General features: G+C 43.7%; 1 protein-coding gene across 6 annotated transcripts in view; it reads right to left on the reverse strand.

Annotated features, from left to right (window-relative positions):
- Positions 1-16,164, reverse strand: part of Exn (Ephexin) — a 191,481-nt gene that overhangs the window by 91,850 nt on the left and 83,467 nt on the right. For all 6 annotated transcript variants that reach the window (XM_075890921.1, XM_075890920.1, XM_037419966.2 and 3 more), the window contains one exon: positions 6,844-6,924. In XM_075890921.1, the coding sequence (XP_075747036.1) occupies positions 6,844-6,924 (81 nt within the window). The remainder of the gene's footprint in view (positions 1-6,843; positions 6,925-16,164) is intronic.

Raw genomic sequence — 16,164 nt, forward strand, 5'->3', positions numbered from 1 at the left:
CATGCTCAAAAAAGCATGCTCAGTGCTTCTATTGTCTGCCTCTTCGCACACAAAGCTTCATCTGAGTGAACTCAACCCTTCTTTAAGATGGACCTGAAAAATCACCCTAAACCTACCATCGCTAAAGACCTTTGCTGTTTCTTCAACATGCTGATCATGCTCCAGTGTTTTTTGCAGCAAGCTGCCCACTACCAGGCTCCTCTCCATGATTCCTTGGCTGAGCTATGAGGAAACCAACCCGTAAAGTGGACATTAGCCTGAGTACAGCTTTTAAAAGAATGCAAAGCTGCTTTATGCACTGGCACGCTTCTCTCACATCCTGTGCCAAATGCCCCCTTGGGGCTTTTCACAAACAGCTCTAGCTCCACAGTCAGTGCCGCCCTCATGCAGCACATAGACAACACCTGGTAGCGCTTGACATTCTTTAGAAAACTCTCAGCTTGAAAAACATTATTTATGGTGCCATTGACAAGAGCAAGAACAGCCTAAGTTCACCAGACTGCTACAGAGAACTTCTGGCGATGTATGAATAAGCACAATACTTTCGTATCATTCTCAAACCACAGCACTGCTCTATCTTGTCAACCACTAGCCTTTTAGGTACATCTTCCCTCTACGCCGCAACAAACTCCCACCTGTACAGCAGTACCAGCACTCGTTCATTGCACAGTTTACCACAAGGTATCCAACATGTCAGCGGCAAACCCATTGTGGTCATCAACACTCTCTCATGCGCGACTGCTATCAGCTCTTCGCAGATAACAGCTGAAGTCTTTTCCGAGACTCGAACTATGGACGCTGAACTTCAGGAACTTCTTAAGGGGAAATCATCACTATGACTGCAACAAGTCCCCTTACCTGGGTCAACAACTACTATCTACTGCAACATGTCGACAAGACGAAGTCAGCCCTATGTGCCTCTGTACTACTGCCGTGGCCTTTTTAACCAGCTGCACAATCTTTTCCATCCCGGCATACGCTCCTCTTCACGCTTCGTGGCTGACCGTTCTCTATGGCCCTCTATGCAGCACGACTACTGCACCCGGGTGCGCTCCTGCATTAAATGCACTAACATTACCGGGCACCTCACTTCACCAATTGGAGCATTCCTTTGGCCTGCATGCGGCTATGAGAACTAATTGCTGTATCAAAAACTTGTCTTAACATTTATATCAACCAAAAAAAGGAGACATGAGCGTGGCTATTTACAGCTGATCCACATGAAGTTTATCTAGGTATTCTGCATGAAACAACACACGATCTAGCCGCGCATTATGCATTCACGCCTTCTGTACGTCATCCCCGACCCATAGTCGGAATATGCCAAGAGATTTTTTATAGTTAATTTTGGGTGGTTACAGGCAGTACTTGTCAGCACAAGTAACATATGCTGTTTTACATCTGTTATGAGATCATAACATTTGATTTCTGTGACGTAGTTTGCGGCCACTGTCTGCGGTGTGCACCATGCAAACAGTAACGCGATTCGTTGTTACGGGCATAGTGGCGTCTAAGCCAATTGCATTGTAGTATTTTTACCTCTGTTTACTATCACCTTGATATGTAGTATATAAAATGAACTACTCACAAAAAGAACTTGGAACCATTTACTGTGACTACACTACCGCCCTTTTTTTATGCGGCAAGTTCTGTTCATTTGAACAACCCCAACATTAACGCAATGCAATGAAAGAACTGAACTTCAAAAAAAAATTTTCTCCACTAAAACAAGCATTACTACGATGGAACTGTGAAGAAAGTTGGTATGATTCTGAATCGTATGCACTTTAGAGCAATTTTTTTTATTTGACTACCTTAGGGTGCTATCGACGCCTCAATATAGACCAAAGTGGACCCGTCGCGGTGGTCTAGTGGCTAAGGTACTTGGCAGCTAACATGCAGGTCACAGGATCGAATCTTGGCAGCGGTGGCTGCATTTTTTATGGTTGGCAAAAATGCTGTAGGCCCATGTGCTCAGATTTGGGTGCATGTTAAAAAACCCTAGGTGGTTGAAATTTCCGGAGCCCATCACTATGGCATATCTCACAATCATATGGTGGTTTTTGGATGTCAAACCCAACATATCAATCAATCAGTCAACATAGACTGAAGTGGTGTTTTTGCCAAGCTAAGAATTTTATTTTAGAGCTTATGCACTGCACACAGCCAGCACAAAAGTATTAGGAAATAGCATGGTTATAGACAGCCAGATACAAGTAATTGGTACGTTTGATCAATAACTGTCTATTGTAGAAAAAAATCCCGAATAGCCTACATTTGAGTATTGAACCTTGTATCCGCTAGGGAGTGAAAAATAGAGGGCTACCATGAGGAACCGTTGCAGAATAAAAGCAACATTTTCAAACAAACTTAAAGGTGAGTGTTGAAAGAACGTGCGAAATGGTCGATTTATAGAGGACTTTACTTTTGTACCTAGTTTACCACTGTTTCGTGAATTTCAAATAACGGTCTCGTGTAGAAAAAAATTTTGCCGCTAGAAATATTTCAAGAAAATATTCACAGACTATAGCAAACCACAATGTACAATGACATCAGAGAACAGGGTGTCATCTGTCGATAATCTGATCTGCGGCAATGCGTGTCGGCATTTATATGTAGCGTCCAACATTTGAGCGCTATCGCTGATGGCTGAGTTCGTTTCAGAATAAACTGAGGTGTTTGCAGCTGTGCATGCAGCTGTTTGCGCCACTTAGCATATGAAGTGCTGTGTCGTAAACTGTTCTAATAACTATAATAACTACGCACCTGAAACACTGTTTTTCAGTTTTCCACCGTGACCATCCTGCGTTAACCAGCGGGATCACTGAAATAGTGCACGTTGTGCGAAGCAAGAGATCTCATAGGCATGTTTGTTTATGAGGTAGAGGCTGCGGCGAGTTTGCTGAGGATTTACTCTCCCACACAAGATCACGTATATCTTTATTGTGCTAAGGAACCAAGGGCAGCCGGCAATGTCATCTAGACTCTCCTGTCGAAAAGTTGGGGGCGGAAAGCAATCGACAGATCCAGCAATTCTCTATTGTACATTGCTGCCGTTTTTACACCATACCGCTGGTTGTAAGCAGCAACAATAAAAAAGAGGTTCCTCATGCCAGGCAATATGCATAGCGGAACGGAAAGAATTAGAAAATTTAGTTGTCCTTAACAGCACTGTGCATGCAAGCAAAGCTGCATCACACCGTTCTATTGAGCTATGCCAAGCTGAGATATCGTGTGCGCAAAGCTGGCACGTGAAAAATTTACTCAAGAAATTGTCTAATATGTAAAAAATGCCAACGTTTACTTAAGAATAAGCAGGAAGAATGACAAAAAATAATCCTTACAAACCTTGATGATGACGGCCTGTAGGCTACAAGCTTTACGTTGGTCGGCCGCACCAATCGCCCTTTCAAAACACACTGTACTGTGTCTATGCCTCACATCCACAACGTGCCTAGTTGATTCTGTAAATTTTGATAATAATTTCATTTTATTTGGGGCCCCAAAATAATCATGCATTGTTGACTTTCTGTATGCCTGCCCGTTTTATCAAACCTGTCACTGTTGGGACTCGCACTCGCAGTATACAATGCGGGCGTAGCTGACGGAGAGACGATGGTTCGTAGCCTTGCCACTTCAAACTGCAGTGACCGCAAATAGCCACTTGTGATGCTGGACTGTATACGCTGCTAACTTTAGGTAACAGAGTTGCGCCACTGTTTTCCGGGTGCCGCTCGCTTTGCCTGCAGGAGTTCAGCGCCCCTGTTTGCCGAGCGCCATCACGTGGTCATACGTGGTTCATTTGCACTGGGGAAACGCGAAAACAACGCAGACGGGGACAATGCAGATTCCGCACAGATCGAGCGTAGTTGACGTCGGCTGTCGTGTTTATTCTAGCCGCAATTCTTTGGTACTGCAGCCATGTTGCCTGCTGGTCGCGAGAAGTGTGGTAGCAAGTCTATTCTGCGTTGAATTGTGCTACGACTAGCCCATGTGATTAGACGTGGGTGCAGCGGGTGTTGCTCTAGGATTATTAGTGTTTAATGAGGAAGGAATAAATGCTTGGTTTCTTTTTATCTATTCATAGCACTGCAATACTTGCTCTTTTTGTATTGCCCACAGATGCAGTGAGTATGTTATACATCCAGAGTTGGTCAGCTTTTGTCGGCTGCATACGTTCAAATTGGTCTGATGGGTAAAACGCTAAGAATAAAGGGAGAAGCTGATTGAGAACTATTCGAATCGGCAAGGTGCTGAAGCTAGCGCGTGAATTTGATGCAGCTCCCAAACCTTTAAGCAAACGGAATGTTGGACGCGACAAGGCAGGTGAACAACGATTCCCATCAGCTGTCGTGAGCCACGATTGTAATACAAATGTAATACAAAAGCCGCGTGTAACACGGGCATCGTGCAGTTACTCTCGATCGCTATTCAGCTCGATTCAGTTGAAGACTACAAAACTATACCTGGCTTCCCCCCACAGTTAACGAATGAGCCCAACACGACTAAAAAAATTCTATTCCTACTTCGTTCGATCATGATCAAAAGTGAAAAAATAATTTTATATCTATAAATGGCAAAAACAGTGGAAAAGAACGGGAAGTTAATGTGTGACCAACTAAAAATATGTATCTCACTGGTTCAATGAGCCGATGCAATTTGTTTCATAATTACATACCAAAAACGTAAGCATAAAATCAAGGCTTTTAGGCTCAACTGGAGCAACCGTGTTTCAATCATACCTTCATAAAAACTAGAAATAAAACGAAAACATAAGCAAGGCAAAGCCAGTTCGGCTCCGCAGTTACTACTTGCTCTAAGTAGACATATTCCTTTACAACTTCCAGCATCTCTCTACCTATTGCAATGTGCTGTTTTCTGCTGAGACTGTTGCAGATTACTTTTGTGCATATGATTTTCAGACATACTTTTTTGCTTTCCATGTCCAGTTCTGTAATCGTGAGCTGTGATTCGTCCCCTGAGTTACTCAAAGCAATGTCATCAGCGAATCGCAGGTTAATAAGGTACTCTCCATAAACTCTTATCCATAACTCTTCCCAATCTAGGGTCGCAAAAATCTGTAAACACGCGATGAATAGCATTGGAGAGATTGTGTAGCCCTGCCTTACACCCTTCTTTATTAGCACTCTGCCGCTTTCTTTATGGAGAACTACTGGCTGTGAATCCTCTGTAGATTCATTCCAGTATGTTTATGTGGGGATCTTCAATGCCCTGATTCTGCAGTGCCTGCATTACTGCTGATGTCTCGACTGAGTCAAATGCCTTCTCGTAGTCTATGAAAGCTATGTATTAGGGTTGGTTGTATTCAGCACATTTCTCTATTACCTGATTGATAGTATGAATATGGTCTATTGTGAAGTAGGGGGTACGAAATCCTGCTTAATCTTCTGGTTGATTGAACTCTAATATCGCCTCAATTCCATTAGCTATTGATTTTGTAAATAGTTTGTAGAGAGTGGACAGTAAGCTGATCGGCTTGTAATTTTTCAAATCCTTGATGTCTCCTCATAGATTAGGATGATGTTGGCATTCTCCCAAGATTCTGATACCCTTCCTGTTAAAGGACACTTAGTATATAATGTGGCGAGTTTTTCTAACACAAATTCTTCGCCGTCTTTCAGGAGGTTCTTCGTTACCTTATCCTCACAAAATGTTTTGCCTCCTTGCATTCTTTCTAGGAATTTTCTTGCTTCCCCTGCCATTACTTGTAAGATGTCGAACTCCTCTTGTCCCACTATGATTTCTCACAATATCATTCTGGTTCTTTCGACTTCTGTACCGTTCTCTGTAGAACTCCTCCGCCATCTCGACTATCCTATCTATATTGGTTATAACATTGCCTTTCTTGTTCATCAATGTATACATTCAATTTTTGCCTATGCACAAGCCTCCCTTCATAGCTTTTAGACTTCTGCAGCTTTTTACAACCTGCTCAATTCCTTCCAAGTTGTTCCTGCTGATATTGGCTACCTTACGCCTGCTGAATAACTTCGAGAGCTCCACTAGCTCTATTTCGTCGGTTGCAGTAGACCCTTTCATGATGTGTCGTCTCTTAATGAGATTTTTTGTCTCCTGAGATAGTTTGCCACTGTCTTGTCTAGTGACTGTACCTCGAACTTCCACTGCACACTCTTTAATAATACTAGTAAAATAATTACTCATTGTGCCAATGCTGATGTAATTACGATATTTGAAGCTTCGAACTGCATTTAGTTTTTAAAAAACATTAACGTAACGAAGCATGAAAGACAGCTTTGCTGCAACACTAGAATGTGATGAAGCTAAGCATATTACAGATCTGAAGGGACCGCTTTCAAGCAGAAGTTGATTACATCTGTTTTTAGGAAGTTGGAATAGTTCGAACAGTAAAAATTCAACTGCAAACTGAATTGCTTAGCAAACACTATAGACAAAATATTTCAAATTTCGAATATTCGCACACATAATTTTTTTTTCTTTATTTCACTGTATAGCAGTTACAGACATCAGAGGCAGCAGACAACTACGGTGTCAAAATCGACCCTTGTTGCAATTTCATAACAGCATTCGCAGTAAATAAGAGGATCGAAACCTGCCTAGAAGTATCGGAAAGAAGTGGCACACATAACGATGATGTGTCATTGTGAGCGCCACTTCTCCCGTCTGAGCTTCGTCTTTTGACTAGTTCCACTCATGAAGACCACCAGACCAAAATCACAGCATTTCCGAAAAATGTTCTCTATCAATGTTCTCTATCGTTTAGGACTCACTCTAACAGCTTAGTATTTCACGTGAGATTGTTGCCTTTATTGCTAGTGTCATGTTGCCCTGTCAGGCTCTCACCTGCGGTTGATGATCAAGGACATCGTAGATGGGCTCATACAGGTGCTCATACGTTGTCGACGATGAGCTGCTGTCGTCCACCTGCGACAGAAATAGAGGTTCGTTTATGACACACTACTCTCTATTTAATGACGTTAGTTGATGAAAGGTGTAAAGAGTTGTGTTATCAAGTTCAATTAATGAAAATGTAACTATTGCCAAGTGCACAATGATTCTTGTGCTTAGGTATGGGCAAATCTGAGGGATATAGCCATAACATAAGCTTCCCACAGGACGCAAGTTCGCTACATAAGGAGGAGATGTAATGGCACAGTATGGTAAGAATAAGTTTGCCTCAATTAGCCAATGACACCCCATGGCCTCTAAAATAAGTCTTTGCATGAGAAATAAAAGGTGACACTTGGTATTTAATGGTGAGTGTGCAAAACAACCAGTCCCAGATAATACGATTAAATGCTTCAAGGCTTTGCAAATTATGCTTCGCATTGACGTTCTCTGTCACTCAAGCTCTGCCTTTGGGGACCTCGAATACCGAATGTGACTGCATATTCCAGAATAAAAGAGCGATGCACCCCTCGGCAACCTATGATTTCATTGCCGTTACTAGGCACTTAGAAGTTGTTGGGAAAGAAATGTCTGCAATATTGTTATATGAAGGCACACTGGGAAACAAGGCGTGTTTACAATATGTCCATACATCGCCAAAGCGTACGCCAAGACGAAGCAAAAGGGAGTGCCCCAACACACCAAAATCATGTCTTTCTTGTTGCCTCTCTTGCTGGTTTAGTGTGAAATAGTGTAAAAACATAACACCTGAGTGCTCAAGCTCCGCCTCAGTGCTTTCCATAGTGTTGCAGAGCTACAGAACTTGAAGCGGGATACATGAACAATGTCTATACACGGTGACGCGGAGGCAAATGAAGACTTGAGCTGGGCCATCTCGCAGCTAACATTTGTCACCTGGCAAAATACACGGTAGAGTACCAGGTATCGAAAAAATAGTTTTCCGAGAGCCAAATGCTCAAAGTCGGGGTCCATCATTGCGCAAGAAAACCTGTAGTAGAGAAAAGGTAGCAACGATGTGCAATGTAACGCTGTCTCTAGAGGCCTTGTGATGCTTAAGAAGCTTACGGGAAACTTCTCATGCTTTGTGAGCTCTGGTGTTAGCATCATGGGTGTATTATTGCGATAGCAATTATATGGACACTCTCGGCTGGATTTTGCTGTCGGCGTCGATGTCATGCACCGTATATGTATACATATCTATATATATGAAAACGCAAGAAAGACAAAAATCCCAGGAAAAAGACTCCGAAGCGTGGAATCGAACGTGAGCACTCCGTGTCGTGAATGCGAGGCGTTAACCACTGAACTACCGAGAGGTACCTCTTTCAATGTTCAAACGGCAAGTTATTCACATCTACTACTCACCGCTGTGGGCAGGCATATCGGGGGGGGGGGGGGGGGGGGGAACTATAGTGTTTTCAGCATTATCAGCAAGAAGGCGCAGTGAGCACGCGGTGGCTTTCATCTCTCATGCGTACTTTGGCCCACGTAGAGAATAAGGGGTGTACGCTCGATTGCGCGCCTTTATCTTGCAGTGGGGAGAATAGTGCGTCTTGGCTAGCCTTTGAGTTTCGTCCGAACGATTCTGTTGTAGTTACCGGGCGCACAAAGGTCCCTGCAATTGTTGCACGGCCTCCGTTTGTGTAAAGCGTGCTTTTTTCAGACACAGCGAAGTAGCAACTGAGATGCTTATTCGCGTTAATCTGTGCCTGTGAGTATGTATCGCGTGTCTATGCGTGAGAAATGCGGGGCATGTTTCGATCAGCTTGCCGTTGTGCACGTGACCTTCCAATTTGTTGCTATCGCGTTCATTGCTTTGCCTTTGCGACAAATCTGTGACTCTTTTCAGTGAGCAAATTGATGACTGCCAGAAAGATGGGAAAGCTGGGTCATGGATAAACAAAAGATAGAAAGGCAAAAACCAGCAGTATCGTGCAGTGAGGAATCAAAGGCTAATATAACAAAGGGCAATACAACGTTCCAGTCTTAGTGGTCGGAGGAGGTGTACTGCACATAGAAAGCATACCAGCTTAGGTCCTGTTGAATCTTTCAGTCAGTCTATTAGTTTGCGGGTGGTAGGCCGTAGTAAATTTGTTTCATCTCGCAAGAGCAAAGCAGGTTGTCAATAACTTGAGAGAGAGGATAGTGCCCACAATCTTTGAGGAGTTGGTGTGGTGTGCCATGATGAAGAATGATGTAATGCTGGAAAAAATTGGCTATATTCGTGGCACAGCTTATTGATAGAGACACTGTAATGGCATATCAAGTTGTGTGATCCGTCGCCACAGCTATACATTTGTTACCAAAAGTAGATGCAAGGAAAAGACCTAGGAGGCTGCCAAGCCTGAAAAAGGGGTCAAAGGGAAAATCTAGTGGCTGGAGGAGTATGGCAGAACTCATAGAAAGTTTTTTCCAGAGATGACATTCGTTGCAAGAGACAAACGGTCGTATGCCCGAGGCAGCAGGGGGGCAGGGGGGTCATGGAGCTGGCTGATACGACCCCCAAGTAAGTGGGAAGGTAACACAAAAAAAATTCCGGTCCATTTTCCTGAACATTGTAATGATACAACATGCAAACCTTAAGCACAAACAATCGAGTAGACGGATCATACATCACAGAATGCAGCTTCTTAATGTCGCGCAGGACGACATCTCGGCGCTGTTAGTCATGAATGTTACTTTAAGCAGAGGCAAAGACATACCTGCCAAGTTCAATGATTTTGAATCCGGGAGATTTTCGCAACAGGGAGGGGGCATAAAAAAACAAGAATAAACAAACAAAAAACATAAGCAAAACAAAAGGGAGCGGGAGGTGGGTCTCGATCACAAGCGCCAACATCAGCGTTGCAGTCTTGCAGTGGCTAGGAGTGGCCGAACACACGAGGGTAGAGTTTTTCACTAAGATGAGAGTCTCAAAGGATCAACACAACTAGCAGAATCTATTTCAGTCAAAACAACTCGCGTGTGTCTTCCTGGGACACACGTGAACATGAACGCACGGGACAGCGCAGCTGGCTGCCACAAAAGCGTGGGTCAAAGCATTTCTCACTGCTAGAATCTTTTGACAGGAACGCCAAAACACGTCTGGCCCCTTTTTATTGTGATAGCAACTATATGAACAGTCCAGGCCGTTTTTTTTTTCTTTTGCCATCGCCACCGTCGTCGTACTTCACCGTATATGTATACGTATATATATAACCTGCTCACGGCTGGTTACTTTTTCATCCACTTTTCTTTCTTCTTATTTACGTTCCATTGGTTCTAACAACTTCCCCTGTACATTCCTTGGCATTACTGTCTGTTAGATCTCATTCATACTCTGTTAAAACACGGAGAAACGAGCCCTTAGGTATACACTTCTTTCCCGTATATATATATATATATATATATATATATATATAATATTAACGAGATCTAACAGACAGTAATGCCAAGGAATGTACAGGGGAAGTTATTAGAAACAATGAAATGTAAATAAGAAGAAAGAAAAGTGGGTGAAAAAATAACGAGCCGTGAGCAGGAATCGAACCTACGACCTTCGAATAACGCGTTCGATGCTCTAACCACTGAGCTATCACAGCGGCCTTCCCTCCATCCACTTTTTTGGGTTTATATGTGAATTTATAAGTAGGAGTGTCAGTCAGCGCCATCTATAAGCCAAGCGACAGGTGAGAAACACTCTTTTATGCGCATGTTTGGCGTCACGTAGCACGTGAACTTATTACGAGCGGGCAGCTGATTAATAGTCCCTCGTATACAACCTAATGACACCAAGTCTGCCAGTACGAGACCCTCGTTAATGAATAAGAGAAAGAAATGTATACCTAAGGGCTCATTTTTCCGTGTTTTGACACAATATTAATGAGATCTAACAGACAGTAATGCTAAGGATTGTATAGGGGAAGTTATTAGAACCAATGGAATGTAAGTAAGAAGAAAGAAAAGCGGGTGAAAAAATAACCAGCAGTGAGCAGGAATTGAACCTACGACCTTCGAATAACGTGTTCGATGCTCTAACCACTGAGCTATCACAGCGGCCTTTCCTCCATCCACTTTTTTGGGTTTATATGTGAATATAGAAGTAAGAGTGTCAGTCAGTGCCATCTATAAGCCAAGCAACAAGTGAGAAACTCTTATGTGCATGTTTGGCGTCACAGGTATACATTTCTTTCCCTTATTCATTAACGAGGGTCTCGTACTGACAGACTTGGTGTCATTAGGTTGTATACGAGGGACTATTAATCAGCTGCCCGTTCGTAATAAGTTCACGTGCTACGTGACGCCAAACATGCGCATAAAAGAGTGTTTCTCACCTGTCGCTTGGCTTATAGACGGCGCTGACTGACACTCCTACTTCTAAAATCACATACTAACCCAAAAAAGTGGATGAAAGAAAGGCCGCTGTGGTAGCTCAGTGGTCAGAGCATCGAACGCGTTATTCGAAGGTCGTAGGTTCGATTCCTGCTCGCGGCTGGTTATTTTTTCACCCACTTTTTTTTCTTCTTATTTACAATCCATTGGTTCTAATAACTTCCCCTGTACATTCCTCGGCATTACTGTCTGTTAGATCTCATTAATATTGTGTCAAAACACGGAAAAACGAGCCCTTAGGTATACATTTCTTTCCCTTATATATATATATGAACACTCAATGAAAAAAAAATGGCAGCATATCCACGGGGTGAATGATGGAGAGTGGGGCAAAGCATACATCCGTCCATTCGTTCTTGCTTCTGTCCGTGCTTGCATCCGTTCGTGCGTCCATCTGCCCGTTCGTGCGTGCCTATGTTCGTGCGTGCCTATGTTCGTGCGTTCGGCCCTGCATTTGTCCATGCGTCCGTCCGTCCGTGCAGCCATCCGTGCGTCCGTTTATGCATCTGACTGTGTGTCCGTTCGTCCACCTATTCAACACTCCAAGTACCCTTATCTCGCATCTTTTCATCAGATATTTCTCATATAGAAGCACCGCCATCCAGCGGACATTTCAAGAACTAAACGAGAGGAAGCACACGCACACTTTCTTATGGCTTGCGCTTCGTGTCTACTTCCCACCTTTAACCACAGAGTTCATGGTATATACTAGTTCACTGTATTCATGACACTGTGGCCCAACGCTCGCTAAACCTTTCTAAAACCAAGGAGGTTACACCCAGCGAGTATATCGTAGCTACACTTTCTTGTCAGATAGTTCTCAATGTACATGCCAATGGCTCCTAATGGGGAATGAGAGACAGCAGAATTCGGCTTTTAGTTAAAACGCACGCTGTGAATTTTCTCACGTGTACTTTGCCCCATGGATGGATGCCTGTGCACGCGCACTTATCCTTTGGTGGGGAATAGTGTGCCTTTGGCTTTCACTAAAACGAAAACGTTAGTTGCCGGGCCCACAAAGGTCACGTCGGTCTCTGCACAGGCCCCTTTTATAAAAACAGTGCCTTTTCATACACAGCCAGGTATAACAACTGGAACACTTGTTAGTTTGTACTCATCTGTACCTGTGATTACGTATCGTGCATCGTTTTTGTTTAAACAACGCGTTACGTGTCAAGTGGTAAACGTTGTTAGTTCGCACTCGTCTTGCGAGTATCGTTTTCGCGTGTCATTTGTGTGTGAGCAGCGCACTGCACGTTTCGATCTGCTTACCATTCTCAGCGTTACATTCCAAGTTGTTCCTGTCGCATTTATTGCTTCGCTCGTGCGGCGAAACTGTATATTTTTTTTTATTTTTACGTATTTACTGCTTTTAACTTATCGCTGCGTGCCCTCGGGGCTCGTAGATTGCTATCGCATCGCCGCAACCGCAGTTTTGCACTATGTGGTGGCGGCAAACGGTAGTTCATTTGACAATCCCAATGCGCTTGGCTGCGCATGTGCCATCAAAACTAAGTAATTTCATGCCATCTACGATAGCATCTGCCGCTGGTTTGTCCGCAGAGTTTGCGGAAAGCAGCGTTGCTTTGACTGGTTGATTGCACACTTTCGGGGTTCTCTCAGTTGCGTCGTCGCCATACATGATCGTGTCAAGAGCGACCGCGGTTTCAGTCTTCAGCGGTTGTGGCAACGACAATCACACGCACTGTAGTGCGCCGGTCGCAAGCATACTTCTAAAGCTTCGAGTACGCTACTCTCGGCCTTCGTTCAACGGTTTCCGTACTAAAGTTCGTATCACCCACAGCGATTAGGAAATGTGTTCAGAACATTCGAATTGAGGCCCAATGAACATAGTAAAATTTGGCTGGGGAATTTAAGAATTCGTATCTGCCGTGGTTTCGCATCATTGAGATTACACTGTACTTTTACATGAACGCCTCTTAAACTCATAATGAAATGGGGTAGGGTTCAAAAAGCCTGGAGCGGATTCAGCTGCTTTTTCGTCAATGCGGCCAGATAAGGTACAAAAATTTCAATTGCCGGGAGATTTTCATGACAAACGTACAACCGGCAAAAACGGTCAAAATCCCGGAGTCTTCCGGCCAATCCGGGAGACTCGGCGAGATGCAAAGAGCACACACAATGGCGCTTCCACGGGCAACTTTTGTAAAAGTGTTCGCAAAACGTCGGAACTACGAGCAGAGACTGAGAATGCCGTAGACTTCTTTAGCACAGGGCGAGAAGGAAAAGGTTCGCACAGCTTGAACTTTATTAGGATCAAGGCACACACCAGAAGAGTCGACGAAATGGCTCAACATAATTAGGTGCTAGTGACATATTGATATGTTCAGTTGAAGACTGGCACAGTGTAAAATAGAAGGGATGAAAGAAAGAAGGAAATCGAGGTGAGTTTCAAAGGTCGGGGGAAATATGATAACGTCGTCAAGGTAACCCAGACAAATTGACCATTTGAACCCGTACAAGAGTGTTCACCATATGCCCGAAAGTGGCTGAAGCATTGCATAACCAGAAAGGCATGACGTTAAAGGGCCAGTAAACAACCCTAAGGTCCTAAAATTGTAGAGAAATATGCGAAATTTCGCTATGTGAACATGCTTCTGCAAGAATTTTGCAAATAGTTAGTTAGTTATGTTGGGTTTAGTGGCGCAAAAGCAACTAAGGCTATGCTGCGCCAGCCACATGGTGAAAAAAAGGAGAGAAAAAAGAGCAAAAGAAAACGTCACTAGTTAGCTCGGCATACATTGTGCTGTGAAAGTCTGATTGAAAAACTATTTTCTCTGAGGGAGTAAATCCGTCAGTCAGGGGAAAATGTGCTTCGTCGTCCAGGTGATTTTTCCTTTACAATGGTCATGACTATGAATGCGCGGTTGACGATGACTAATGGAATAAAATGAATAATGTTGTGCGGCTGTATAGAGACCTAAAACCAATCGCGTAATGTGTATACTTTTAAAATTATGGACATGGTACATGGCGTGGTCAATGGGTATGGTATGTGCGTGAGGTGATTTTGTCAAAAAATGTGAGGGGATCGCTCCAGCACTCCCGCCTCACCTGTGTCCTTGTGCGCAAGGACCAGGAGGTAAGTGCTGTGTTCAAAAGAAGCTGTCACAGCACTGACCTCTCGCAAGAGGCCGTGCTGTGGCCACACAGGTTCGTGAATCTTGCAGATCTGTACCGTACAAATACGATGGCGTGCTTCTTATAACTTATTTAGAAATTTGGTGTCATCCAGGAAGTTGACAACGTCAGTTAGGGGTATCAGCGCGTCATCTCCTAGAAGGAACATGGGGTGACGTGGAATGCGTAACTTGTACAAGGTGTAAAAATGTTTTCTTCGATGTGCTTCCAAATGTGCGCATGTAAGCAAGATGTGCAACACTGTTAGAGGTTCATCGCATTTATCACATGTTGGCTGTTTTTCTTGTTTTAACAAGTAATTATGAGTGATGTGCGTGTGACCAATTCGAAGACGGCACAGGATTACTTCGATAAAACGTTCTTGGTGGTAACATGACTTCCATTCATTTAGGAATGGCTTGATTAGTTGAAGTTTGTTGTTGCCTGTCATATTCCATTCCCGTTGCCATTTAGATGTTAGCGCTGTACGGATTGCGCGGATACTATCCCTAACGGGAACATTTACTTGCGAGATACTTAAGTTCTTTGCTGCTGCTGCGCACTGATCTGCCCTTTCATTTCCGGGTATCCCGACGTGACTTGGGACCCAGCAGAACCGGATATTTTGTCCTTCACTTAGACGCGATAATACGCTTAAAATGTCGCCGATGAAGGGTTCGTATTGAGAGCGTATATGGAGGGCCTTCAATGCACTCAAGGAATCCGTAAAAAGTATTGCTTTCTTGTATCTAGCACTTTCAATTCTTTTTACTGCCATCCACAAGGCATAACATTCAGCAGTAAAAACTGAAACAAACCGTGGTAATCTGACTGTTTCTTCCCACGCACCTTGGACTACACTGCTACTGACATAACTAGCCGTTTTGGAGCCATCAGTGTAAAATTCTTTGTATGTGCTGTACCTTTCTTGAACGATGCGAAATTCTTGCAATATGTGTTCACGTGGTGTACCTTGTTTTTTGAGATGTGTCAGTGAGAGGTCAAGAAATTGCGTAAAGTTTTTCCAGGGAGGCAGCCTTCTTGGCCTTTTGGTAACAGAAAGGGCATCTGTAGGGACGTTACACTCGCGACATTTTTCTTCGAATCTGAGTATAAGTGGCCTTATTGCGTTTGGTTTGTTTGTGTAATGGAGTCGTTTGTCACAGTGTGTGATAATGTTGTAGCATATATGGTTTGGCGATGAGCGAACTCTTAGGACATATGTAAGCATTAGCTGCGTTCGTCTGCTGTCCAGTGCCGGTTCGTTACTCTCGGAGTACAAGCTGGGAAGCGGCGAGGTCCGGTATGCACCGGTTGCCAAGCGTATCCCTTTGTTATGTACGGGGTCGAGTCTCTTGAGGTAGGATTGTCTCGCTGAACCGTAAACTACACTTCCATAATCTAATTTGCTGCGCACCAATGAACGATATATGTGCAGAAGGCACTTACGGTCAGCGCCCCACCGCTTCCGCGACAGAACTTTGAGGACATTGAGTGCCCTAGTCGCTTTAATTTTTAGACTGGTAATGTGTGATAGAAAGTTAAGTTTCTTGTCAAATATGACTCCTAGAAACTTGTGCTCTTGTTTAACTGGTAGGACTGTTGCATTCAGTTCAAGAATTGGGTCCGGCTGCAAGCCTCTTTTCTGAGAATACACTACGGCAACTGTCTTTTCCCCGGAGAAACAGAAGCCGTTTTTCTCCGCCCATTGTGTTAGTTTGTTCAACGTGATTTGAGTCTGTC

Source organism: Rhipicephalus microplus, chromosome 3 (genome assembly GCF_043290135.1).
Source record: "Rhipicephalus microplus isolate Deutch F79 chromosome 3, USDA_Rmic, whole genome shotgun sequence".
NCBI lineage: Eukaryota > Metazoa > Arthropoda > Arachnida > Ixodida > Ixodidae > Rhipicephalus > Rhipicephalus microplus.